The sequence below is a fragment of the Leptonychotes weddellii genome, chromosome 16 (assembly GCF_054177405.1).
Source record: "Leptonychotes weddellii isolate Sample4059 chromosome 16, ASM5417740v2, whole genome shotgun sequence".
NCBI classification, from domain to species: Eukaryota; Metazoa; Chordata; class Mammalia; order Carnivora; family Phocidae; genus Leptonychotes; species Leptonychotes weddellii.
Window position 1 is genome coordinate 16,745,620 of NC_138384.1, and position 27,503 is coordinate 16,773,122.

Sequence of the window (27,503 nt, forward strand, 5' to 3'; positions counted from 1 at the left end):
TCTCCCTCTCCCACTCCCCCTGCTTGTGTTCCCTCTCTCGCTGTGTCTCTCTCTGTCAAATAAATAAATAAAATCTTAAAAAATAAATAAATTCTATTTATATTTAATTCTATTTGAATTCTCTTCCATTTGTCTATGCATCTACCTTACGCCAGTACCACACTGTTTTGATTACTCTAGTATTCTAGTAAGTTCTAAAATCAGGAAGTGTGAATCCTTTAACTTTGTTCTTCCTTTTTCAAGATTGTTTTAGCTACTTGGGGTCCCTTGCATATTCATATGATTTTGAAGATTGACTTTTCCATTTCTGCAAAAAACACTATGGAATTTTGGTAGGGATTGCATTGACTTTTGGGGTCAATTTGGAGAGTATTCACAATACTCTTTATCTTAACAATATTAAGTCTTCCAATCCATGAACACATGATGTCTTTCCATTTATTTGTGTCTAATTTAATTTCCTTTAGCACTGTTCTATAGTTTTTAGTGTAGGAGTCTTTTGCTTCCTTGGCTAAATTTATTCCCAAGTATTTTACTTGTTTGATGCTATATTATAAATGGAATTATTTTTTTAATTTCCTCTTTAGATTGTTCAGTGTTAGTGTATAGAAACACATCTGTTTTGTGTGTGTTGATCTTATATCCTGTAACAGCTTTCTCTGAACTGTTGGGGATTTTTTATAAGGTCTTTTTAAGATTTTTTCTTTTTTACAAGATCATGTCATCTGCAAATATAGTTTTACTTATCCTTTTCTTATTTGAATGCCTTTTATTTCTTTTTATTGACTGATTGCTCTAGCTAGGACTTCCAGTGCAGTGTTGAATAGTAGTGGTGAAAGGTGGGCATATTTGTTTTATTCTAATCTTAGGGGAAAAGCTTTCAGCCTCTCACCATTGGGTTTTCATAAATAGCCTTTATCATGTTGAGAAAGTTCTGTTTTATTCCTACTTTTCTGTGTGCTTGTATAATGAAGGAGTGTTGAATTTTGTTTTTTCCTGGATCAATTGAGGTGATCATATGAATGTTTTTCCTTAGTTCTATTAATGTGGTTTATTATATTGGTTGATTTTCTTAATGTTGAACCACCCTTGCCTTCATGCGATAAATCCCGCTTGGTCATGGTGTGTAATCCTTTTAATACATTGTTGGATTTGGTTTGCTACAATTTTGTTGGGGATTTTTGCATCTATAAAGTATATTGGTCTGTAATTTCCTTTTCTTTTGATGTCTTCTTGGTGGCTTTTTGATTGCCATTTCAGGGTCTACACCATCTTGGGCTTGCATCTGGGTACAGCACATTTGTAACAGTATCCAGACATTATTCTGCCAAGGACTGAAGTCTCTAGGTCAGACCAGGGAAGGATTTTAGGAGCCCTTTAGTCCAACCTCTCCTCTTCTGATAGGGAACTTGAGATGTGGGGTGAAATCCGAGACCCACAGTCCTGAATTAGGCTGGAGTGTCTGAGACTTCCAAGAGTCTGGGATGTTGTCTCTGGAGCCCTGCTGCAAAGTGTTCCTGTCACTTTAAAACTCTTCAGGAGCTTTTCTTCGGGAGGCAGGAGGGAGTGTCAAATGTTGCCAAAGAGGTTCCCAGTGTAGAGTGTAGAGTGCTCCAGGCTGTCTCTCAGGACTGGATGGGTGATAACAGCAAAGTGTGTTCTCCTCACCCCAGGCCTTGTTGTATGTCCCTGGAGGGTTTGAGACTCCAGAGGTCTGGTTTCTAAGGTCCTGTCCTCTGTTCACTACCAGTCCTGTCCTCTGCTCACCTCCTTTTTCCTCGGCAATCCCCAGTAAACAGTGTGGGTCATGGAAGAATCTCCAGTCAGTTGGAGATGTGCTGAGCCAGTGTCACTGTGCTGAGCAGGAGGGTTTTCTGGGTGTGTGCTCTGGGTTGCGCTTGGGACTTACCTGGTACTATGTGAGCCAGAGCTCCAGCTCCTCTACTGAGCAGGGATTTTGACAATTTCCTGCCGTTTCTGAAGGTGTGCTCTTCCCATACAGCCTCTGCCCTCCTGTCAAAGCTCAGGGAAGTGGGTGTACTGAGGAGCTGACTATGAAAACCAGGTCCTCCACTGTGTCCCTCTGGCACTGAAATGTTGCCCTGGGACAAGCCAGGGAGAGTCTGATGGGTGAGAGCCAACAACCTCCTCAGTGTGTGGTCATCAGCTGGCTCTGGAAAATGATTTTTCTGTGACTATCAAAGTAATTGTAGAAAATCTGGAAAACCGAAGAGAAAAAAGAAGAATCCAAGCTGACTATGCTCACATCTCCACGTGACTGCGGGGTTTCAGCAGACTGTTGCTTTTGTGGGAGAGTCAGCAGAGGCGGGTGGAGGGCAGCATGGGCCCCAGAAACCACCAGTCCATTTTCATTGTAGGTCATTTTCCAGGGCCCCAGTTTGCCTCTGCTGCCTGCAGGATATGGTGACAGCTTGAGGGCGGACCTGGCTGTGTGGTCAGCTGAGGGTCTTGCCAGAGCTGCTGCTCATCCTCTGTCCTGCTCTCCAGCTTGGCCAGAGCTGTGCTCGCTTGTGGCCCTTTTCTCTCTGGAGCCCCACAGAAAGACGGAGTTGCTCTTCTAGCTCTAGCTTGTGTTGTGGTTTTGGCAGTGAAGTAGAAACTGAGAAGGTAGAGGCCAACTTGTCTCACTGCCGTGAAGAACTTATCATCTGTTGTCCCTCTACATTTACTGGCTGTCCCACCTCTATGACAAATGGTATTCTCCATTTTGCTGCCATATGGAAGAAAGGAGTAAATCAGATGGCTTTATCCTACTTTCAGTCATGATGTGGGGTAATAATTTTACCCCCAAGCTCCTCAGATATATCCTGCTACTTGAAAAGAAAGCCCTAGTGGAGATGCTAAATATAGGGGAGGTAAGCTCTGTCTACTCCAGTTATCTGCTTAGGGAGTGAGAACCCCAGTGGCCTCCCTCCCAGGTGACCAAGGCAGCTCGTACCTGTTAGTGTTCTAGCATTGTCTGACACATTACCAAGAAGGAAGCAAATGCTCACCTCCTTTTTCCTCGGCAATCCCCAGTAAACAGGCCCTTGTTTTTAGAAGTCCCAAGATCCAGGCCTTCAAAAATGTCCTATTTTGGGGTGCCTGGGTGGCTCAGTCGGTCAAGTGTCTGCCTTCAGCTCAGGTCATGATCCCGGGGTCCTGGGATCGAGCCCCATGTTGGGCTCAGGGAGCCTGCTTCTCACTCTCCCTCTGTCTCTTCCCCTGCTTGTGCTTTCTCTCTCTTTTCCTCAAATAGAATAAATAAAATCTTTTTAAAAAAATGGCCTATCTTACCTGATTCCAATGCTAGAAAAGCCTCTAGTGCATGAACTAAAGCACAGTAGAGTTGTCCAGTGTCCACCAGCAGCCCTCCCAGCACCGTGCCCAGGATCTTGTTCAATGGCTACCCTGAAGCCTCTCTGGACTGATTGTGGTAGCTGAGGAACAGTCTCTGACAAGCTGATTTGGGCATATGGTGAACTCAGTGGCAGGGGTGAGATTTGTATCTGGGCTTGTGTGGTACATTTGCTCTGATACAGGTTTGTTTTTTGTTCTGCTGTTTGCACACAGTGTAAATGCTAAGGTTGGAATAGAGCTGGAGAAGGGCTACTACTGATAGGCCAAGCACTTGGACTCCAAAGTTTGCAAGTGGGTCTCAGAGAATTGCCCTTTCTATGGTGACTGGTTGTGCTGGGCTGTGTCCAGGGCAGCTCCTCCCCCTTGCATAAGTTCACTGTGTTCTAAAGAGCACTTGGCTCAGGGGCGCCTGGCTGGCTCAGTCAGTAGAGCATGCGACTCTCTTGACTTCGGGGTTGTAAGTTCGAGCCCCACATTGGGTGTAGAGATTACTTAAAGATAAAATCTTTAAAAAAAAAAAGAGAGCATTTGGCTCTCTGTGCCTTGCCATCCTCACTGCTTCTGTCCTTGTCCAGCCCTGTCATCTTCCACTGGGATGATTTGGGTAGCCTCTAGTTTTGCCTCTTCAGTCCGTTTTACAAATATCAGTGGTTTGATCAGCTGCACCCTTTTCTAAATCCTTTCTGCAGCTTCCTTTTGACCTTCCATGAAGTTCAAACTCCTTAAGCTAGCATGCAAGCTGTGCATGAATAGCCAGTTTCCTGCACCAGCTTTGGCTCTTTTTAGGTCTGCCCAAGCTGTGACCCAGCCACGCTAATTTCTCTCCATTCCTTGATTATGAGGCTGCGTTCTTGCCACTACGCCTCAGTACATTCTGCTGCTTCTGCATGGAACGTGCTCCTTTTTCTCCCCTCACTGCTTACCAGGTCTTGGCTCAGCCTTCACTTCCTTTGGGAATCCCCAAGTCAGTGCACTCTGAATCTTTGGCTTGCCCCTGACTTGCCACTGGAAACTGTCAGGGACTAAATTCAGGCCCCTATCCTTGTGTCCCCAGCACCATATTGGGCACAGAAGATCTTTATGGAGTGGGTGAATGGTCTCAAGGGCCTCTATAAAAAGAAACTTATCACACCTGTTTTTACTGAATTACTCAACTTTAGCAAGGATTCCACAGCTCCTAACAACCCATTCGTTTTGAGATGCCACCAGAGATCCACAGAGGAGAGGTAATGTCAGTGCTGCTTAGAAGCACAGATACTTCTGTATGTATCTAGGAGAACATATGTGGATTTGGGATTTTCATTATGCTCTTTCCTTATTGTTTTACCCCATTCTTGTCAGCCTGTCAGAGAGCTGGGACCAAATGAGTCTGAGACCCGGCAAAGCACTACATGTGTCCTTTGTTGGTGATTGAGAGGGAACCTCAGGCCTTAGATTTTTCATGAGTAGATGGAGAAATAGACTTCCCCTATGCCTGTAAGTCACTAGCTTTGTGAATGTAGGTCATTTAATCTCACTGCTGAAGTCCAGTGTCTGCAAGAGGGGAGAATAGTACTGGGGGTGTTGTGACTGAGTTCAGAGCTCACTTAACCTATCATGTAGCTCTGTTATGATTTCATACCAGCTAGAAACTTAGGTTCCCTTGAAATGTGGCTGGGAAAGACCCTGTGACTTGGGTGATAAAGTTCACCAGACCGTGAGTGGATGAACACTAGGGGTTTGTTGAATGTTCATATGTGCCCAGCACTGCTGTGGCTCTGTGCTTTTCCTCTGAGGGCTGGGGGCTCCTTCCTATAGCTCCTGCATCCTGAGGTAGGCAACAGGCCTTGCATCAGTTCTGTTCATTGTAGCATAAGACATAGGACTTGAGCCTATAAACTTAGGCTCCTTCTCTTGTGTTTGGATGATTTGGGGGATTGTTCTTTGGGGGATATCAGAATTGAATAAATGCATAGCCACATGCTGGATTTTTGGCCAGAGATGACACCGCTGAAAGAATGAACAGGTGAAGGTATTGTCTCCCTGGACCCTAAATCCCCAAGCTTGAAGAGAGGAAAAGATTTTATGTAATAACAAATATTATAGCTGATGATAGTGAACTTGAACCTTTTTTGGGGAAGAGGGGCAGCTGCATTGATATATATTCATTTATTTATTGTGGTAAAACATACATAACATAAAATATACCGTTTGAATCATTCTTAAGTGTACAGTTCAGTGTCATTAAGTACATTCACATTGTTGTGCAACCATCACCACCGTCCATCTCCAGAGCTTTTTCGTCTTCCCAAACTGAAACTGTCCCCATTAAACAGTAACTCCTGATTCTCCCCCTAGGCCCTGGCAAACACCATTTTACTTTCTGTTTTTATGAATTTGACTACTCTAGATACCTTGTGTAAGTGGAATCAAGCCAAATTTGTCTTTAAAAAAAAAAAAGGATTTTATTTATTTGGCAGAGAGAGAGCGCACAAGCAGGGAGAGCAGCAGGCAGAGGGAGAGGGAGAAGCAGGCTCCCCGTTGACCAGGGAGCCCAGACGTGGGGCTTGATCTCAGGACCCTGGGATCATGACCTGAGCCGAAGGCAGACGCTTAACCAACTGAGCCACCCAGGCACCCCTCGTCTTTTTTTTTTTAAGATTTTATTTATTTATTACAGAGGGAGAGAGAGAACGAGAGAGCATGAGGGGGGTAGGGCAGAGGGAGAAGCAGACTTCCCGCTGAACAGGGAGCCTGATGTGGGACTCGATCCCAGGACCCTGGGATCATGACTGGAGCCGAAGACAGACGCTCAATCAACTGAGCCACCCAGGCACCCCCCCTTTTTTTTTTTTATTTGAGAGAGAGAGAAAGAGAGTGTGAGCACGAATAGGGGGAGGGGCAAGCAGACTCCCCTGAGCAGGGAGCCCTATGCTGGGCTCCATTCCATCCTGAGATGACCTGAGCTGAAGTCAGATACTTAACTAACTGAGCCACCCAGGTGCCCCCAGAATTTGTCTTTTTGTGACTGACTTATTTCTCTTAGTGTAATGTCTTCAAGGTTCATCCATGTTGTAGTATATGTCAGAATTTCCTTCCTTTTTTTTTTTTTAAAGTTGTATTTATTATTATTTTTTAAGATTTTATTTATTTATTTGACAGAGAGAGACACAGCGAGAGAGGGAACACAAGCAGGGGGAGTGGAAGAGGGAGAAGCAGGCTTCACGCTGAGTAGGGAGCCTGACGCAGGGCTCGATCCCAGGACCCTGGGATCATGACCCGAGCCGAAGGCAGACGCTTAATGACTGAGCCACCCAGGCGTCCCCAAAAAGTTATATTTAAGTAATCTTTATACCCAACATGGGGCTTGAACTCACAACCCCAAGAGTTGCGTGCTGTTCCAACTGAGCCAGCCAGGCGCCCCATAGTTTCTTCCTTTTTAAGGCTGAGTAATATTCCATTGTGTATATATGTCACATTTGGTTTATCCATTCATCCATTCAGCAGTAGACACTTGGTTTGGTTTGCTTTCACCTTTTGGCTGTTGTGAGTAATGCTGCTATGAACATGAGTGTACAAATACCTGTTCAACTCCCTGTTTTCAGTTCTTTTGGGTATATACCTGGTAGTGGAATTGCTGGATCATATGGTAATTCTTTGTTAAAAATTAAGCATTTTAAAAACATAGTGTAATTTTTTAAAGATTTTATTTATTTATTTGAGAGAGAGAGAGAGCATGAATGGGGGGAGGAGCAGAGGGAGAGATGAGCATGGAGCCTGTTACAGGGCTTGATTCATGACCCCAAGATCATGACCTGAGCCGAAATCAAGAGTTGGATGCTTAACTGACTGAGCCACCCAGGCACCCCAACATAGTTTAATTTTTTAAACTTGGAATTACTATATGATTAACTGCCATACTGATTTCCACAGCTGCTGTACCATCGATGCACAAGGGTTCTAATCTTCATATCCTCACCAACACTTGTTATTTTCTGTTTTCTGTTGTTTGTTTGTTTGTCCTAAAGGGTATGAGGTTGTATCTCATTGTGGTTTTGATCTACATTTCCTTAGTGATTAGTGATGCTGAACATCTTTTCATGTGCTTATTAGCCATTTCTCTCTTCTTTGGAGAAATAGCTATTCAAGTCCCTGCCCATTTTTTTTTTTTAAAGATTTTTATTTATTTATTCATGAGAGATAGAGAGAGAGGCAGAGGCAGAGGGAGAAGCAGGCTCCCCGTGGAGCAGGGAGCCCGATGCGGGACTTGATCCCAGGACCCTGGGATCATGACCTGAGCTGAAGGCAGACGCTTAACCGACTGAGCCACCCAGGCGTCCCCCTGCCCATTTTTAATAGGTTTTCTGTTTGGTTTTGTTTTTTGTTGAGTTGTAAGAGATCTTTGAATATCCTGGATATTAAACCCTTATCACATATATGATTTGCACATATTTTCTCCTATACCATGGGTTGCTTTTCACTGTGTTGATGGTGTCCTTTGAGATACAAAAGTTTAAGATTTTGATGTAGTTTTTTTCTTTTGTTGCCTGTGCTTTGAGTGTAATATCCAAAAAAATCATTGCCAATTCCAATGTAAATCTTTTCTCCTATGTTTTCTTCTAAGAGTTTTACAGTTTTAGGTCTTTGTTTATTTGATCTGTTTTAATTTTGCATATGGTGTATGGTAAGAGCCCAACTTCATTCTTCTGCATGTGGATATCCAGTTGTCCCAGCACCATTTGTTGAGATTGTCATTTTCCAATTGAATGGTCTTAGCATCTTTGTCGAAATCAGTTGACCACATATGGGAGGGTTTATTTCTGTGTTCTCTGTTGTGTTACTATGGTCTATATGTCTGTCTCTATGCCAGTACCAACACTGTTTTGATTATCACAGCTTTGTGGAAAGTTTTGAAATCACCAAGTGTTAGTCCTCCAACTTTTTTTCATCTTTTTCAAGGTTGTTTTGGTGATTCATTGTCCCTTGAGATTCCATATGGATAGCATTAAATCTGTGTATTGCACTGGGTAGTATTGGCATCATAACGATATTAAGTTTTCCAATTGTGAACACAGATGTCTTTCCATTTATTTATGTTTTCTTTAATTTCTTTCAGCAACATTTTATAGTTTTTAGTGTACAAGTCTTTTGTCTCCTTGGTCAAGTTTATTCCTAAGTGTTTTATTCCTTTTTTTATTTTTTAAGATTTATTTATTTATTTTAGAGAGGGGAGGGGAGGGGAGGGGCAGGGGGAGAGGGAGAGAGAATGTCAAGCCGACTGATCATGGAACCCGATGCGGGACTAGATCTTATTATCCTGAGATCACAACCTGAGCTAAAACCAAGAATTGGATGTCTAACTGACTGAGCCACCCAGGCACCCTGATATTTTCTTCTTCTTCTTTTTTTTTTTTTTAAGATTTTATTTATTTAAGAGAGAGAGAGAGCGTGAGTGTACCAGCGAGGGGGAGGGTCAGAGGGAGAAAGAGAAGCAGACTTCCCACCAAGCAGGGAGCCCGACGTGGGGCTTAATCCCAGGACCCCAGGATCCTGACCTGAGCTGAAGGCAGACGCTTAACTAACTGAGTCACCAAGGTGCCCCCCCCCGTATTTTATTCTTTATAATGCTATTATAAATTGAATTATTTTAATTTCCTTTTTCATTGTTCACTGTTAGTGTATGGAAAATCAACTGCTTTTCATTTGTTGATTTTGTATCCTTCAACTTTGCTGAATTTATTTATTCTAATAGCATTTTAGGGTTTTCTACATATAGGATCATGTCATCTGTGGAAGAGATAGTTTTACCTATTTTCCAATTTGGGTGCCTTTTATTTTTCTTGTCTAATTGCTTCGGCTAGAACTTTTATTTTATTTATTTATTTTTTAAAGATTTTATTTATTTATTTGACAGAGAGAGAGATAGCGAGAGCAGGAACACAAGCAGGGGGAGTGGGAGGGGGAGAAGCAGGCTTCCCGCCGAGCAGGGAGCCCGATGTGGGACTCGATCCCAGGACCCTGGGATCATGACCTGAGCCGAAGGCAGACGCTTAACGACTGAGCCACCCAGGCACCCCGGCTAGAACTTTTAATACTCTGTTGAATAGAGTGGCAAACACAGGCATCTTTGTCTTGTTTCTGATCTTAGGAAAAGTTTTTCAGTCTTTCACCCTTGGGTATGATGTTAGCTGTGGGCTTATCATATATGGCTTTTATTATGTTGAGACAGTTGTCTTTTATTTCTACTTTGTTGAGTATGACTGAGATGTAACTTAACATACCATACAATTCCCCCACTTAAAGTGTACAATTCAATGTTTTTTAGTATATTCATGGGGTCCTTATAGCTTTTTTACTCTCTGCTTATCTCAGACTGGTTGGATAATAGTTTTCAAGTGCATAAAGACGTGCTGGAAGGTAGAAGGCTGTGAGTTTTTGTAATTTTATAACATCATACTTTTGGAAGAGATAGTGTCACCCATTGTTAGAAGAGTTGGGACTCATTTCTTTTGAACACTGACTCAACTCCAATTTCATATGAATATGCAACTTAGGCTCCTGTGGGGTTGCACCCTGTATCATTGACACCTGCAGGTGACATGGCACCCAAGTGTGGGTATTGGATCTCCTCTGGGTGCTCTACCCTTAGCTCATCCACTTGGGTTCACAAGTTGACCCTAGGGTTTATGTAAAGGCTCCCAGGCCATCCACTGGTAAACACTATCCCACCTATGGGGCAGAGAGTTTATAAGAAGGTGTTGAGGGCTAGCTGCTGGAGGTGGAAAAGGCTTCCCCTGTGTAGAAGTTACTTGTGTTTGAGTTACATGTGCCTTATTAGTTCCTCATTCCCATGGAAATTTATGGAATTAGACCCCTGTTGCTGGTGGCCAAGCTGCTTGACCTTCCCTATTTGCATTAACCTTAAGTGGTTAAGGGTCATCCGGGAAACATGCGCTCTAAACACAAACCCTCATCTTAGTGTCAGGAAACCTGTATGCTAGGGTAGGATCACATGTGGTATTGGGCAGAGACTCAGGCCCCTCCAAACAGGGCAGGATGAGTGGGCTGACATCCAAGTCAGGGAAACCCCTGGCTATGTTGTACATGACTATGTTGATTGATGACTGCAGAGCAGTTGAGGTTGTTTGCTGCTTGGTCAGCTGAGACATTAAGAGAATGGAGACCAGCTTTTGGCAGCCTCTACCATGTGAAGTAAGGAAGCTGATTATTTGGGCTGCTGTTTTTCTGGGAAAAAGTACAGTTTTTAATCTAATGGGAATCCTGCCAGCAGGCTTACACTGCTTCTGCCCCTGATGCTTCTTCAAGGTCCATTTTTGGCAGGAGGTCGCAGGCAGTTTTGAACCTTGCAAGTCCCTCTTTGAAGTGCTGTTCCTTTCCCTTCCCTCTTTCCCCTAACTCCTGCAGGCCAAGTTATCAAGGTCATGTGTTGGTGTCTTCCTGGTTCCTGCCAGCATGATGGGGTAGCTGGTTTCAGAGGAAGATGTGTGGGTCAGAGCCTTCCTTCCTTGTCTGATCCTTTATTTGGATGGTAGAGGCTGCTCCCCCAAAACACAGTGGCACAGCCAGCCAGACAAGGACAAAGGGGCATTTACTATAGATTAAGGACTTGGGGCGCCTGGGTGGCTCAGATGGTTGGGCATCTGCCTTCGGCTCGGATCATGATCCCGGGGTCCTGGGATCGAGTCCCGCATCGGGCTCCCTGCTCCGCGGGGAGCCTGCTTCTCCCTCTGCCTCTGCCTTTCTCTCTCTCTCTCTCTGACTTTCATGAATAAATAAATAAAACATTTAAAAAAAAATTTAGATTAAGGACTTGCAGAGACAGGAGCACCATGTTGTGGGAACTCAGGTAGTGTTAGGAAACAGGAATGTAGGTTCATGGAGCATGTCGGGGGGGAAAAAAAGAAATAATCCAAGATGGGGAAATGTATGCGGAAGTGTTCCTTGCAGAATCATTTACAACAGGAACAATTGGAATGTAAATGTGCAGCCACTTGGGAATGGTCAAAAGAAGGCAACCCTATGTAATTACTTTAAAAAACATTTTGTGTGGGGGTACCTGGGTGGCTCAGTCAGTTAAGCGTCTGCTTTCGGCTCAGGTCATGATCCCAGGGTGCTGGGATGAAATCCCGCATCCGGCTCCCTGCTCAGGGGATCGGCTTCTCTCTCTCCCTCTACCCCTCCCCCCGGTTGTGCTCTCTCTTTTTCTCTCTCACGCTCTCTCTTTCTCTGTCAAATAAATAAAATCTTTAAAAAAAAAATGTTTAAAATGGGCCTGGATTAGAGATGTAAAGTACAGCATAGGAGATATAGCTGTAGTTTTTCCGTGTCTTGGTCCTTGGTGAAGAGTGGCTTGTCCCTGTGAGCTTGATCTTGCATTGTTCTGCCAAGTACTACTTAGGATTCAGCTACTTACTTTAGGTACTTCTTGAGGATAGATTCTGCTGCCTTAGCCGGAGCCAGAAACCAAGGGAGGACTGGAAGCAGTGATTTCAGGAAACTTTAGTCTGAAACTGAAGTTCCTGGTTACAGACACTACCTCTTGTTTCTCCAGCTATTTAAGGCATTGAGATGATTTTCATTAGAAAATCAAAATGTGAAGGCTCTCCAAGAACCACTAGTGTGTTAAGAATCTCTACATTCATTGTTTTTCCTGTTTTTCTTTTACCAAGAAATATTTTAGAAGGGAGATGCATAATCATTTGCTAACCAAAAATTTTTTGTGTGTGATTTTTTGAAGGTACATGGGAATAGGACTCTCAGCTCAAGGCGTCAACATGAACAGACTTCCTGGTGAGTCACCGGTTAAGAGAATATTTGTTCTGCTCTTCTGATCCATTCTGTGATGAGAATCATGGCGGCAGCCAAGAGGCTGGAGGGAATTTTGCTGACTACCTTACCTAAAGCCAGGCCATTGGGTGGAAGATCCTAAAACGTGGCCATGCTGGAATGGTATGGGCTTCCATTCCAAAAATTAATTGGAATTTGAACTGTTTGCAGTCAAAACCAACCTGAGCTTGCTCCTAGTGGAGATAGGCCTTAGTAGCCCTTACTCCCATTGGCCTTTGACCAGTCTGGGACTCCGGCATATATGGAGAAGAAGGCTCCTGCCAACCCTGGCTTCTCTGTTACTTCACCATTATTAACCATCAGTCTTTAAGTGGCCTCCCATTTGGAACATGGTCGAGGTGATTTTTTAATAAATAGGAAGTGTGCGAGACTTGGGTTGGCAGTCAGCAACCTCAGATTTGTGGAATCTCTGGACCCTGCAGATGGTCCTCTGCTACTACCCAGGCACCCTTTCAGCCGCTTTCTGCCCAGTGGCTCATGCCCAGTCTTGGGCTGTGTACAATTGAAGGGATAGAAGCCTCCACCAGAAGCTGGTGAGTTCCAGAAGATGGTCCTAAGTCCATTTCTCCCTTCAGTGGCCTAAGTGACATGGTGCAAGATGCCCTGGCACCGCCATGAAGGCAGGCAAAGTCCCTGTATTTTTGCCCTGGCTCTCTCTACTTTTTGTGCCTCAGACACAGAGAAGGCAGCTGGCTTTTCCAAAGAGAGAGCAGCACTTCAGCGTTACATCTTTTCCCATCTATGCTTAATATCAGTCACAGATTTTCTTTTCTTTTTATTTATTTATTTGACAGAGAGAGAGAGCGAGCACAAGCAGGTAGAGTAACAGGTAGAGGGAGAGGGAGATGCAGGCCTCCCACTGAGCAGGGAGCCCGATACAGGGCTCGATTCCAGGACCCTGGGATTATGACCTGAGCTGAAGGCAGTTGCTTAACCAACTGAACCACCCAGGCGCCCCTCAGATTTTTTTTTTCTAATTGACTAATTTCAAGTACTTGAAATCTAGACTTGCTCAGGATTCAACTAATTGTCAGGAGTCTGAAAATTTTCAGCTTTGATCTGAGTGAAAACTGGCCTTTAGTTATTAATCAGGATATGTGTGGTATGTTTGGCTTCTTTGTGTAGCATGTGGCTGTAATCTTTTTTTTTTTAATATTTTATTTATTTATTTATTTGAGAGCGAGAGAGAATGCCTGCAACAGGGAGAAGGGACAGAGGGGGAAGAAGAGGGACAAGGGGCTCGATCTCAAAACCCTGAGATCATGACCTGAGCCGAAATCGAGTCGGCAGCTTAACGAGCTGAGCCACCCAGGTGCCCCTTAATCTTTTTCTTACTTCAAATGTGCTCTTTGAACTTTTGCACTGCTTTGGTGGCAGAGGAAAGAGGCTTATTATATAGAAGTAACTATTATAATCTGTTATTAACTGTCACTTTAAGCAACCCTGAACATTGGTTAAATGAATTTTTGTTAATCCACAAAAAAGAATACTATGCAGCCGTGAAGAGAATGAGGAGGTTCTTTAGGTACTGATTTGGAGTAATCTCTAGGATATATTGTTAAGTAGAAAATATAAGGCATAGAACAGTGTATAATATGCTACCAAATGTGCAAAAATAAAAAAGGCAAAATGAACATATCTGTACCTGCTTGTACATGCATTGAATATCTTTGGAAAGCTACAGAAAAACTTGTACTATCAGCTATCCCTTGGGAAGGGACAGGGTGGCTAGGGATAGGACTGGGAAGGAGATTTTTCACTTTCAAAGTTTTCACATTTTCTTTCCTGTGAACATATTATTTGTTTAAAAAGCATAAATAGAATTAAAACAAAATAAACAAAAGCCAATGCCTTGTATGAAGGAGTCCTCACATCTGTCTTTCAGGTGGATTTGGAATATAGCCTTTTACCATGTGCTTGGCTTGGTATTCTAAGTTCCACATACTCATCCTTCTTTAGTAAGAACCGTTTTTTGCATGGCTCATTTGGTTTGAGATCCATAGAGTGGAGCAGATGAAGTGGGAGGGGGAGGTTCAAGGTCTACCTGGGCTGACCTGAATCTCTTTGAGATGGAGCCATGTGGAGCTGGCCAGATCTGTTTGACTCGTTCGTAAGATGGGGTTTTGACCCCCTCCGGGCCAGTTGGAGGGCAGCTGCTGGTCATGTGCTTTGATGTCATGAATGTAGCATTGTAGGGAAGTCCATGTGGGGCCCTTGTGCAGTCAGACCCTGTCCAGGCCCAGATGTGGGCCTATAGGAGAAGGGGCTCGGAGACAGTGGATGAGGTGTTAGTTCCCACACTAACGTATCAGGAGAGTTGGCACTTTTTTTTACATCCTGAGTGGTGCATCTCTTGTTCAGCAGGAGAAAGGGGCCTCTGTGGGTATTATGCCTGTTTTCATTTCAGTCTGCCTGCGAGCTCTGAGGGCTTTCCTTTCTGCCATATCTGATAATCTCCCTGATTATTCCTTAAGGTAGAAAGTAGGAATCAGATTGCAGCTAGATAGGGATTCTCCCTAGGAAGAATGGATGCGTCTGGCTTTCCCAGGGTACAGGGCTGGCTGAATGGCTGGGAAGACCTAGCACAGGACAGATGTAGGGGTAGAGGGGAGACATTCCTCTTAGGAATGATGGTGGGCCTGTTACTGTTCATCCCAATGCTGGATTTGGAAGATCAGAATCCCCTTTGGCACTTTCCATTTTCTGGCGTTGCTTTTTTTGGTATGTGTGTGGGAGGCTTAATGAGCATACATTCTCCAAAACTGAAAGTATCATCATTCATAAAGATTTGGACCTGAAGCTACAAGCATGTATTCCACTGGGGACATGAGATGGAGGATGGCAGCTGCTAAAGCCTTTCTGGTTGTTGCTTCTGATTTCCAAGAGACCCTTGGTTGTGATGAAGGCTGTTGGGACTGTTTGGATATATGGTTGTGGGAGGTGAGTGATGATGGTGGCCTAGGCTGGGTGTAGAATTTGAGACTTTGGTGTTACAACTTCAGATAAGATGTTTGAGCACTGGTGTATCTTCTTGATAGATACTGTTGTGTTTCATGGAAAGTGGTGGTTGGAGTGGTGGTTGGTTACTGTGGCTTTACAGGGGTGTTTCAGCCTGGTGTCGAGAGACATTAGGAGTTTGCCAGGTGGGTCTGGGTGGTGGTACAATAAGGCCTCCTGTGAGTAGATCTCTAAGTTGTCTAGTGTGATGGGATGGCTTCCTGGGGACAGTCAGGATGACCCAGTTGAAGGAAGAGTCTTATGTTCCATGTCAAGGGGCCAGGACTTCTTTATTTAAGCAGTGGGGATTGCAGGAGTATTTTGAACATAGGCAAAATGTGATCAGATTTGCTAATAAGTAACTAGTTCAAGAGTGAACTAGTGTAGAGGAGGCTAAGATGGGCTGCCTGGGCAGTAAGAATTGTAAGAGCTTAGGCGTGTGATAGAACTTCAGAAGGTGGTAGATTTTGCTTAAAAAAAGGACTCCCTTTCCTTATTCTGAAATATTTAACTAGAAGCATTTAATCATAAGTGGACAGTTATATTTATAAGTGCGTTATGGGTGTATATTGAGATAACTCAGCATATCTTGTTTAGTTGAGAAGAGTCCTACTTGGTCATTGGGTGGGTTCCTTATTTTCACGGCTGTACATGTAGATTACTTTTGATTTGTAAGTTTAGAAAAATTTATCAGCGAATCTATCAGAGCCAGTTGGTCTTTTGGGGAGGACATCTTTTGAAGACTTTCCTTTCCTCTCTTATTAGCTTGTTCAGGTAACTTCTTTCTTACGGCATCACTTTCAGTATATTCTGCTTTGGCCATCTGATTCTCTTTATAGGAAAATGGCTACGATTAATATTATCCAAAACCTAAAAAGGGGCTCCTGGCTGGCTCAGTTAGTAGAGCACATGACTCTTGATTTCGGGGTCATGAGTTCAAGCCTCATGTGGGTTGTAGAGATTACTTAAATCAATAAAACTTCTTTTTAAAAAGATTTATTTCTTTATTTGAGAGAGAGAGAGAGCGTGCAGGGGGAGGGACAGGAGAGGGAGTGGGAGAGAATCTTAAACAGACTCTGCTGAGCAGACCATAAGATTCACCCCTTTAAAGTGTACATTTCAGTGGTTTTAGTGTAGTCACAGAGTTGTGCTACCATCACCTCTATCTAGTTCCAGAACATTTTCATCACCCCAAAGAGAAACCCCATACCCATTAGCAGTCATTCCCTGATTCTCTTTCCCTGTAGCCCCTGAAAACCACTAATCTCCTTTCTGTCTCCATGGATTTTCCTTTTCTGGACATTTCATATCAGTGGAGTCATATAACAGGTGACCTTTTTTTTTTTTAAAAAAAGATTTTATTTATTTATTTGACAGAGAGACACAGAAAGAGAGGGAACACAAGCAGGAGGAGTGGGAGAGGGAGAAGCAGGCTCTCCGCAGAGCAGGGACCCTGATGCGGGGCTCGATCCCAGGACCCTGGGATCATGACCTGAGCTGAAGGCAGACGCTTAACCGACTGAGCCACCCAGGCCCCCCACAGGTGGCCTTTTGTGTATGGCTTCTTTTACTTAGCATACGGTTCTTGAAGTTCATCTAAGTTGTAGTGTGTATCAGAACTTCATTCCTTCTTATGGCCAAATAATATTCTATAATATGGATATATCACATTTTGCTTATCCATGTGTCTGTTGATGAATATTTGGATTTTTTTTAATGAATATTTGTCTTGTTTCTCCTTTTTGGCTGTTATGATTTATGCTATAAACATTTGTGTACAAGTTTTTGTGTGGACATATGTTTCATTTCATTTGATTATATACTTAAGGAGTGGAATTGCTGGGTCATGTGGTAACAACTTTTATTTAGGGTTTTGATCCATTTAATTTTTGTTTATGGTGTGAGGTAAGGATCCAACTTCATTCATTTGCATGTGACTATCCAATTGCCCAAGCATCAGTTGTTGAAAAGACCATTCTTTCCTTACTGAATGATCTTGGTACCTTTGTTGAAAATCATTTGAACCAGAGATGTATGGATTTTTTTTCTGGATTCTCAGTTCTATTCCATTGATCTATATATTTGTCCTTGCCTGTACTATACTGTCTTGATTACTGTTGCTTTGTAGTAAGTTTTGAAATCAGAAGTGTGAGTCGTTCAACTTTTTTCTTCTTTTTCAGGATTGTTCTGACTCTTCTGGTTCCCTTGCAATTCCATATGAATTTTAGAATCAGCTTGTTAATTACTATAAAGAAGTCAGCTGGGATTTTGATTGGATTGCACTGAATCTATAGATCAGTTTGGGAAGTATTGCCATCCTAATAATGTTAAACTTTCTGATCCATGAACGTGAAGTGTTTTTCCATTTGTTTAGATCTTCTTTAATTTGCTTCAACAATATTTTCTAATTTTCAGATCATAAATTTTACATTTCTTTTGTCAAATTTATTCCTAAGTGTTTTATTCTTTTAGATACTACTGTGAATGGAATTGTTTTATTAATTTCATTTTTAGGTTGTTCATTGCAAGTGTATAAAATGTAATTGATTTTTGTATATTGATCTTGTGTTATCTTTTTATATGATGCTAGATTCAGTTTGCTAGTATTTTGTTGAAGATTTTTGCTTCTACTTTTATTTCCTTTGCCTTTTGGTTTGTTTATTTCCCCCCATATTCTTAAGTATAGGTTTGTCATTGTATTTTAATTTTCTCACTAATAAAGATAGAATTTTATTGTTAGATATTTTTTCTTTTTTTTAAAGATTTTATTTTTATTTATTTGACAGAGAGAGAGAGCGCACAAGCAGGGGGAGCAGGCAGAGGGAGAGGGAGAAGCAGGCTCACTGAGCAAGGAGCCCGATGTGAGGCTCCATCCCAGGACCCTGGCATCATGACCTGAGCCGAAGGCAGATGCTTAAGGACTGAGCCACCCAGACGCCCCGTTAGATTTTTTTTTCTACGTACTTCTCACAAAATGTTTTCTTTAAGATTTTATTTATTTATTTGAGAGAAAGATAGCAAAAGAGCACAAGCAGTGGGAGGGGCAGAGGGAGGGAGAAGCAGACTCCCCGCTGAGCAGGGAGCTCGATGTGGGAGTTGATCCTAGGACGCTGGGATCATGACCTGAGCCAAAGGCAGACACTTAAGCGACTGAGCCACCCATATGCCCCTCACAAATTTTTTTTTAATTAATTTATTTGAGAGAGAGAAGAGAGAGAGAGCGTGTTGAGGAGGGGCAGAGGGAGAGAGAGTCTTAAGTAGACCCCACGCTGAGCATGTAGCCTGACGTGGGGCTCAGTCTCAGAACCCTGAGATCATGACCTGATCTGAAACCAAGAGACAGACACCTTAACCAACTACACCACCCAGGCACCCCCTCTTACAAATTTTTATATACTGTTTTAGTTTGAGCTTTTCATTTTAAGATAGTTTTTACATTCTTTATTCTTGATTTTCTTCCTGACCCAGGTTGTGTTCAAGACAGTAGAGTGCTCTGTAATTTTCACATGATTGGGCATTATTTAATTTTTGTGTAATTGGCTGAGCCTGACCTTATTCCATCATGATCAGGAATATGATGTGGCCTACCTTTTAAAAAATTTGCCTAATGCTGATTTATACTCCAGCACATCAGGTTTTGTGAAATATGTAGGTACAGAGTTTGTTCCCAGTCTGCCATAGAGTTTCCTATACATTTGTTTTTTCTTATTCATTTACATATCAGTCTATTTTATGAATTTGTTACCAGAAGGTAAAAGAAATTTTGAAAATAATGTTACCTGCAACCTTGTGCCTAAGGGCTGAGGGCTTCAGGTTGGAGGGCTTAAGCAGCTGTGGGTCTGATGGTTGGTGCTGGGTCAGGAAGACAGTGGGTAGGGTATTGCAGGGAGCCACTGAGGGATTTAAGCAGGGGTGTGATCAGCCCAGGTTGGAGGGGGCAGGGGCAGGAGCAGGTGCAAGGAGGCCAATTAGGAGACTGTCTCAGTGGCCCAGAAGAACATGGTGGTATCTTGGATTAGAGAGATGGGGAGGAGGACAGGCCCTGTGGGAGTAATTCATCTGGCTTGGTGTCTTCAGAATAGTGGGTGAACAGACTGCAAACTACTAGTGTTGTGCTTTCAGGATTTTGCTGATAGTTTGTTTCAAGAATTCTTTTATTAATAAAGTAGCCTGGTGATAGCCATTTTTGATGCCAAGTCTCAGTGTCGTTCAGAGCAAGTAGCAGAGTGCAAATCGAACAGCCCTTGTCTGAGTCGGTCTAAGAAAAAGTCCAGCCTTGGCCTACCCAGGTGCTGCTGTCAAGAAGTACCTGGTCTGTGGCTCTAATATATTCCTGCCTTTCATGAGTCCTTGGAAGAAAAGCTTATGAGGAATGGGAGGCCCAAGTGTAGAACTGAAGCCCCTTTTCTTTTAGTTCCTGATCTGGTTGAGTGAAACCAGTAAGAACAGATGATGGACTTGACTGAGAGAGAGCCTCCACCCCTCTCTCTCTGAAGTAAGTACTTCTTGACTGTAGGAGATAACCTCTGTCTTACACACACACACACACACACACACTCTGTCTCAGTCTCTCTCTCTGTCTCTCCCTCCCCCCCTTCCTTTCTCCTCTACCCTGGGCTGCTTGCTTCTCTGGTTGCCTGTATCTTGTTCCGGATTAGAACTTACAAGAGCTGAGTGAAGTGGGTGTGGAGGCAGTAGAGGCAGTTCTCTCTTTCTTTGAGGGGCCCAGAGACTCTCTGGCCTATGAATGGTTGACTGTACTTTGCCAAGGCCTGAAAGTGCAGTTGAAGGGCAGCTAGTGAGCCATCCAGGCAATTAGACAACTCACCTCTCTGTCTCCACTCTGTCTTTGAGCAGGTCACACCTCCAGAAGCCTCAGTGCTTTGTTGAAGGTCCAGCACACAGTGAACCTGCTTGCTCCAAACTAAGTTTATCTGACTGCAAAACCCAGATCCTCGTGCTTTCCTTGTGTCCGCTGACAGTCGCTGTTCACCCTAGCCCCCAGGTGGCACTCTTCAGAGTAATCTTCGCCCTGTCCCTTTCCTCATCTCTTGGTTCTGCCACTCCCCAAGTGTGTCTTTAATCTGGCCCCCTTCTCTATCCTCACTGTCATTGCCTCCCCACTGGGCTCTTTCCATGGCCTCCTGATTCATCTCTCTACCTCAGGCCTCTGCTCTTCACTTCCTGTCCCTTGCCCGTTTTGTGTTTCTGACCCCTCTGCCAGGGATACAGGCCTGTGAGCCTTGCTCAGCATCTTCTGCCCCTCCTGCCCTCCACACAGGCTGCACACCAGCATGTTTGTGAGGCCCCAGATACGCTGCAAACATACCCTGCTCTGCCCCTTGATAGATCCCTTCTTGCTGTGGGGGTGTCCTTCCTGCTTGTGTCCCCCTGTGCAATACTGCCTGATCCTTTTAGCCCTGACCACATTTCTGTGATGACGCTTACCTCCCTGCCTCGTGGGACTCCTTCATATTTACCCAGCAGTGTTCTCGCTGGGACTTGGGCCACATCTTTTTGTCACCACTCTCCCAGAGTGAGCACAAATGCACTCGGGCTGTTCCTGCATCTTGCTGGGCTCTGCCTCAGCACCGTGGCTTCCGTAAGCCAAGTGTGGTTCTGGAACCAGTCTTGAGTCAGGTCCCTGCTGGCCTGCAGCGTGCCTTTGGCTGGGAGGAGCCTTTATTTGGAGCTTGGCCTCCCTACTCTGCCCTAACTATTGCGGCACTGATTGTGCATGGGGGCTCTGCCCCCACCTTCTACCTATAAGAGGAGTGACCATCCCCCCTTCTCTGTATGTTAGGGCTCAGTGTCGTTGAATCAACTATGGGCTCACATTTAGTCATGTGAGGAAACAGATCTTTAGGGTTGTGGTCAGCTTGTGGAGCAGTATGCAGTCAGTGGTTGAGAGCATGGACTCTGGAGACACACCATCTGCATTTGCATCCTGGCAGCTTTGTTACCTGAGGTAAGTTATGTAACTACTCTGTGCCTCTCTTTTCCCCATCTGTAAAATGCAAACAATACTAGTTTGTAACTCACATATGGAATGGTTATGAGAATTTAGTGAGTTCTTGTGAAGTGCTTAGAATAGTGCCTGATAAAGAAAGTGTACATATATGTTAGCTTTTGTTGGAATTGAGAAAAAGTATTTTTTCCTACCTGAGGAAGGATGTACCTATACATTTGAAGTTCTTAAGTAAATAAGTAAGTAAGTAAATAAATAAATAAATAAATACAGTTCTTTTATGAATGTTTGTATAACAGAGTGGAGTTAGGTGTAATCGGAACTACATTTTCTTTCCAGTGCTTGTGTTTTCTGTATCTGAGTAGCCATGTTAGTACATATTAACTGGAGTTGAATTATGGAGGATGAAGATGGCATAGCAGATAAAGTCAGGATATTGATGTTTCACGTGTTCTCGTGTACTGGCTCAGCACAGCCGTCTTTGCCTCTAGGGCTGTCGGGAGTAGGGATAGCCACTCTCGGGGTCTCACTTGGTCCCGGGAGCAGACGATAACAGAGTACCTTTGGCATGAGACTGGTAGTCAGACTTTCCCAGGAACATATGGGCACGTCTCAGCTTGCATGGTCAGAAGTTTTGATGTTTACCTTTTGTAAGATGTTTTTGGCCTCCATTAAATGTGAAACCAAGGAACACATGTGGTCCAAAATAAGAATGTCAGAATTTTGGGGCAAATGGCTTGAAAGCAGGGCAGGATAATCTACAGGCAGGTGAGTTCCTGCAGCCCGGCCCTCCCGTTGTTGATTTGGCAGCAAGCAGCATGGGCTGCGATCCCTGGATTGAGGAAGCAGGGAGGAAAAGCCAGGGGCATGGCTAGAGAGAGGGTTTTGGGCTTCTCCAAATCTTGGGTGCTTTGAAGGGGTTGAGGATAAGACAGATCTTCCTTTTGTGCCTTGTGCCTCAGAGAGGGCCAGGAAGACTCAGGCTGTGTTGATAGGTAGCCCCATGTGCATCAGAGCTGGGTAGCTGATAATTTTCTCCTTGCCATTTCTGAGCAGGAGGCAGCTGTTCTGGTGTGCCGTATATTACCTTAATTACTACAACCCCTCCAAGGAGAACCCTTGAGGCTTACTTACTTCATACTGTTGGAAAAGAAGCAGCTCCACAGCTGGGCACTGGGGGTTGGGAGGGTGCATATCTCCTGAAGCAGATGGCACCTCGCAACTAGGCCCTGATAGGGGGGTGGGAGGGTAGTAGGGGAACTGTCTGCCTGCTCCCACAGGATGGTCATGTTCAAGTGAACATCTTTTCCTCCCCCTAGAGCTTACCTTAACTAAGCCTACCCTGAATGGTCTGTTAGGAGCATGCCCCCGGGAATGTTTGTGTCCCGATCTCGTGGCCGGGGCCTGCTTCTGCTGGGTGGGACAGATTCTGCAAATAGCCGATATTTCACATCTGCACGTGCCGTGTGAGAGGAAGAGCAGATAGCAGAGATGAGGGCAGAACATGGGTGTTTATGCCAGGTTCACGAGTGCCGAGGCTAGCGCCCGTCAGTGTGGCAGGCACTGACAATAAACCCTCATAACTTGCAGTGTAAGGTGTCTGCTCAGTGCAAATACCAATAGCAGGTGGCTTTGCACAGTGAATGTCTTAAAGTTTACTGGCATGTAGGTGGGTTTCCAGTACTCTGGAAATGCTCTTTGTCGGTACCCACTAAGCAGGCACTCCTTCTGTCCCACTCCATGTAGTGTGAAGACCCTTGTTCCCCCCAGCTGATGAGCCCTGTTCATGTCCACCTGTAAACACCACTGTCTTTGGATATCTTTCACCCCAGGATCTACAGGGCTTCACAGGAGTCTGCCCAGGGGGCTGCTCAGCCCCTCCATGAGTCCGGTTGGGTGAATTGAGTCATCAGGGCCCCACTGGGAATCTGGGTGTACCTGCTCCTAACCATGGCAGAGCACCTGGAAACAGGCCTCAGCAACACTGGTGTGATTGTAGGCACCATACAAGCCTCCCAAGTGAGTGCCGGCTTAGGCTGGTAAAGGGAAGAAGCCGACTGGTGATGGCCTTGCAGTTCATGCTTATAAAGTGCCTCAAAGTAGCCCTGTCTAGAAGAGGCAGGCAGTCAGGAGATTCTCTGAAGCTGCTGGAGCAGCTGCCCAGGACCAGAGTCGTGGGAAGAATAGGTTGGGATTTGTGTGCCTGGTGCTGCCCAGCCCCTCACTGCCTTGCTCAGTCTGTTCTTTCTCTGTCTGTGATATCCTTGGGAAATGACCTGGCTGGGACTGGAGGGGTAGATACCCGGGTTCCACTGGGAAGTCCAGAGCAGAGGGTGGTTTGGCAGTTGGGGCCCAAGAGCCAGGTAGCTGTTCAAAATCCCTGCTGGTTCCCATGGTAGTTAATGGTGCTAGTGCTGCAGGACCCACCGTCGTCCCTGCTGTGGAGCTTGTCTCATGTTTCTGCCTCCGGGCTACTCCTCCCTGGGTCTGCAGGGCCCTGGGCCCCGTGGCCAGCCGAGTCCTGGTCCTTTTCTGTGGGCCTCTTGCCTCAGCCACAGGGAGACCTGTATTACCGTAACATATCACCGTAACATATCAGGGCTGCTTGGCAGCCTTTTGAAGTGAGGCAACTCTGTCAGGCATGGAAATTATTATTCCTGGTCCTGAGATTTCTTGTCTGCAGTATCCTGTTTTCTTCTTCCAAATACCAGCTCCCATCTCTGTAGCAGAGGTAAAAATTCTGGATTTAAGACTATTTTGCAGGACAGGTTAAGTCTTTTGAGGTAAGAGGTTTCATCAACAGCAGAAGGGCCAGTTCTGAAACCTGAGTTTGTCAGTCTCTGAAAACAGAGATTCTCAAGTGTTCTCTGGTATGGTTGGAGGCTGGGGCCACCTCAGGGTGGAGCTGAGTGGGGACTAGTTACTGCTCAGTCCCTTGCTTCCCTAGTGCTGGGCAGAAGTCTGTATCTAGGTGTCCTGCACCACCATGCCTGGGCCTCCTTTTGGGAAGGGTTTTGTGCATGCCCATCTTCGGGGTCTGGCAGTGTGTACAAAGTCACAGGCTCCTACACTACCAGGGGTCACCCGTCCACTGACTTTTCCCAGAGGTTCAAAAGGAGCTCACTGGAGACAAGGAAAAGGCGAACCCAACTCTAGAGGAGAGATACCAAGGCCTAGAAGCTGAGGTTACCCCTCAGTTTTGTGGGACAGTGCCACCCCTTTCCTTAGCCTGATTCAGCATGGATGACAGACCCAGTCTGTCTTATGGGAGCCTGAGGTATAGGCGGGTAGCTCTGTTAAATATGGCAGATGCTACTTGAGCCCTGTCCTACCCAGACCTAGCTAGACTCCTCCTGGCTTCCCTGTGCTCCCCTGGCCATCAGGTATCTGTTTCTTTTGGGGCAGGGAAGGAGTATGACTCATGGAAGGCCCCTTTTATGCAGGTGCTGGCTGTACACCCCCTGGCCTTGCCTATGGTTTCAAGCTGACACCTGCTCCTGTCTCAGTGTAGGACCCTGTGAGGGCAGGCTCCACCTGGTGTCAGTTCCTGGTGTCACCAACTACCTGTAGAGCCTTTTTCTCCTGCCCTTCTTACCTTGGCTTCCATGCTGAGCAGACTCCCAGGGTACCCTTGACCCCTTTTGCTTAGAGCTGCCAGAGGCATAGCCTTAGGGTTGTATAGATCCTGTTCCTTGGTCCCAGGGGTTCTGAGAGTTTGGGGTAGCAGCCATGTGAGTAGTATGATGGGCCTTCTCTGATGCCACCCCGCTGCAGCTGCTGAGTGAAGAGTTCTCTTTTGCTTTCCCATTATCCATTGTTGAGCTGCTCCAGGCAGTGGGTCCTATCAGATTTTTATTTTATTTTTTTTTATTTATTTTTTTTTCCTATCAGATTTTTAAAGCTATTTGAGGTTTGGGAAGAAACATTTATCTGATGCATTTCCAGGGAGGGATGGCTCTGAGTAAGTGGCCATCCTTGAGAAGCAGCCCTGCCAGGAGGTCTGCCAGGACACATGTGTTCTCTCCACAGCAACCTCAGGCTCATTAATCACCCTGACCAAACTAGCCCAGCACCTTCCCTCCATACCCAATCTCACAAGTGACATTTTGAGAGCCACTGGGCATGGCTGCTGAGCTCTGTCAAGTGCTCTGAAGGCCAGGTGGCCTCCCCAGACAGCTCCCCAGAGTGGAGCAGGCCTGGGACTGCCGTTGGTGAGCTGTTAGTTAGGAGAGGTGGGTGGTCCACCCTTGCTTGCTCCCTCGGGGATAAAGGAAACAGGAAGTCTCAAGTGCCCGGGATTGACCATGAAGCTGGTGTTAGAAATGGAGAGGGAAGGGAAACTCGAGGGTGAGTACTTCCTGCGGGCTGTTCTTCCATAGCCATTCTCGTTTAATCCTCTCATCAACCCTGAAAGAATTCACTCGTGAGAATTCAGAGGGCCAGGTGACAGAACTGGGATTCAAACTCAAATCTGTCTAGTCCCAAAGCTCAACGGTGACTGGGACCCATTTGTTGGGGAGAGATGGCTGGCTTGGTGGCATGGAAGCCAAGGCTTAGGCTAGCTTTGTGAGGTATGGGCTGGACTCTTTCTGCTGGTCAGTCGTGGGCCAGGGCCAGAAGCTAATGGGCAAGCACAGCACCAGGCCCCTTCCCAGGTTCTGTGCTAATGTGGTGATGATGCAGAAATCTTTGTACTTGGCAGTAGGAGTCCTCTCCGTTCCTAGCTCCCTGGGACTGAGGCCCCCGACATGTCCTGGCGGATGGAAGTTGCATGGGGTGGGCTCCTGGAGCAATCATACTGGAGTCCCTGGCACGCCCATGGGAGTCTCCTTCCTCCAGGGCACTGTGACCTGGGATGGCATCCAGGAGTGCCAAGATGATGAACCATTTCCTTTCCTCAGCCACCCCCACACTTCTGTGATGGTGACTTCCCTTCTGAGTGATAATGGAAGGGGAAGTAGGTGGTGCCAGAGCATCTGAAGTGGGCACCTAGGGCCTCCTGGCCTGAATAAAACTTGGCTTCCCCTTACATCATTGGCATCTGATAGGTGTCTGACGTGGCAGGCTTTTCTGTGTGGGTGCCAGGCTGGCTACCCATTCGTTCTCTCTGGGAGTGACAAAGCTTAATCTCTTTGGAGAGGGAAGAATAGTTAGTTGGGTGGCATTTCTGTCAGAGTGTTGTCCCCATTGTGCAGTCCCAGCCATCCTCTGACTCAGAACCACCTGGACCTGACCTCCTACAGGGCCTGACCCAGGCAGCTGTGTCCCCTTGTTTCCTTCTGGCCCTCACATCCCACTGTCCTCTCAGACAGCTGGATTCAGCCCCATGGTAAGGGCAACAACTCTCATTCTTGGGCCTATCACTCCAGCCTCACACCAGGCACACCCAGAGGGGGCGATTGCTCCTGCTACCAACTTAGAAAGTGCTGACTTTGGCTGCAGGGGTTCTGTTTGGAGTTCTCTTCTGAAGCAGAGGGTGGTGGGGCTAGAGGGGAGGCTTACCCAGGCAGAGGTGTGGTAGTCACCATAGCTGCTAGACCTCTTAATGGGAAAGGGGACTTAGAATCATGGATTCTTCCAGAGCTGGCAGAGATATTTGTATCAGCTGCCTTGTTTCATAGAAGAGCAAATGCTCAGAGAAGGTGAATGACTTACCCAGGTGGAGAGCCAGGTCTGCAGCTGATCTGCAGGCCTCTTTCCAGGGCCCAGAAGTGGCTTCACCATTAATCTGTATAAGTAGGGGCAAGATGCAGGCAGACAGCTCTAATTGCTTTTCTTTTCTTAAAAAGAAAAATGACAACAACAAAACTCCTCACAGTCAAGCCTAGCACCTACCCTACTGTTTGTTCTTGCAGCCTTGGGGGAGGGGTGCTAGGAGGTTTTGTGCCCAGGCCCTTCTCAAAGTTGATGGAATTCAGCCAGATACCAGTAGGAAGTAGTATTGGTCGGGTCAGCTAAGCCTGGGGTCCAAAAACCTTGTAGGGGTTACCTCAAGTTTTTTTTAATGGAGCCCAGTCTTTGAGGAACTCAAGTGTTGTACTTTCAGAGCATCTTGTTTTTTCCTGAGATTGGATTGGGGGCCACCCCAAGGAGGAGATAGTAGCTTCACCCTTATAGGTATCTGCTTCATGCTCACCAGAGTGTTCCTCAGGAAAGCAGACCTGAGCGTCTGAGAGTATTATCTACAAGACCACAAGCCTTCCTGTAGCCCCTCAGTGCCTCAGTTTCCTCAACCTTCAGATGGGTCTTGTCATACCTGCTGATTGTTTTGGAGACTCAGTGTTTCTTATAAGTAAACCTTAGGGCTATTTGACAACACTGTCCAATTGCT

At 45.4% G+C, this 27,503-nt stretch overlaps 1 protein-coding gene across 2 annotated transcripts in view; it reads left to right on the forward strand.

Moving 5' to 3' along the window:
• The window catches only part of RANBP10 (RAN binding protein 10), a 58,034-nt gene that overhangs the window by 4,224 nt on the left and 26,307 nt on the right, over positions 1 to 27,503 (forward strand). For both annotated transcript variants that reach the window (XM_081806440.1, XM_081806441.1), the window contains exon 3: positions 12,098 to 12,150. In XM_081806440.1, coding sequence (XP_081662566.1) covers positions 12,098 to 12,150 — 53 coding nt within the window. The remainder of the gene's footprint in view (positions 1 to 12,097; positions 12,151 to 27,503) is intronic.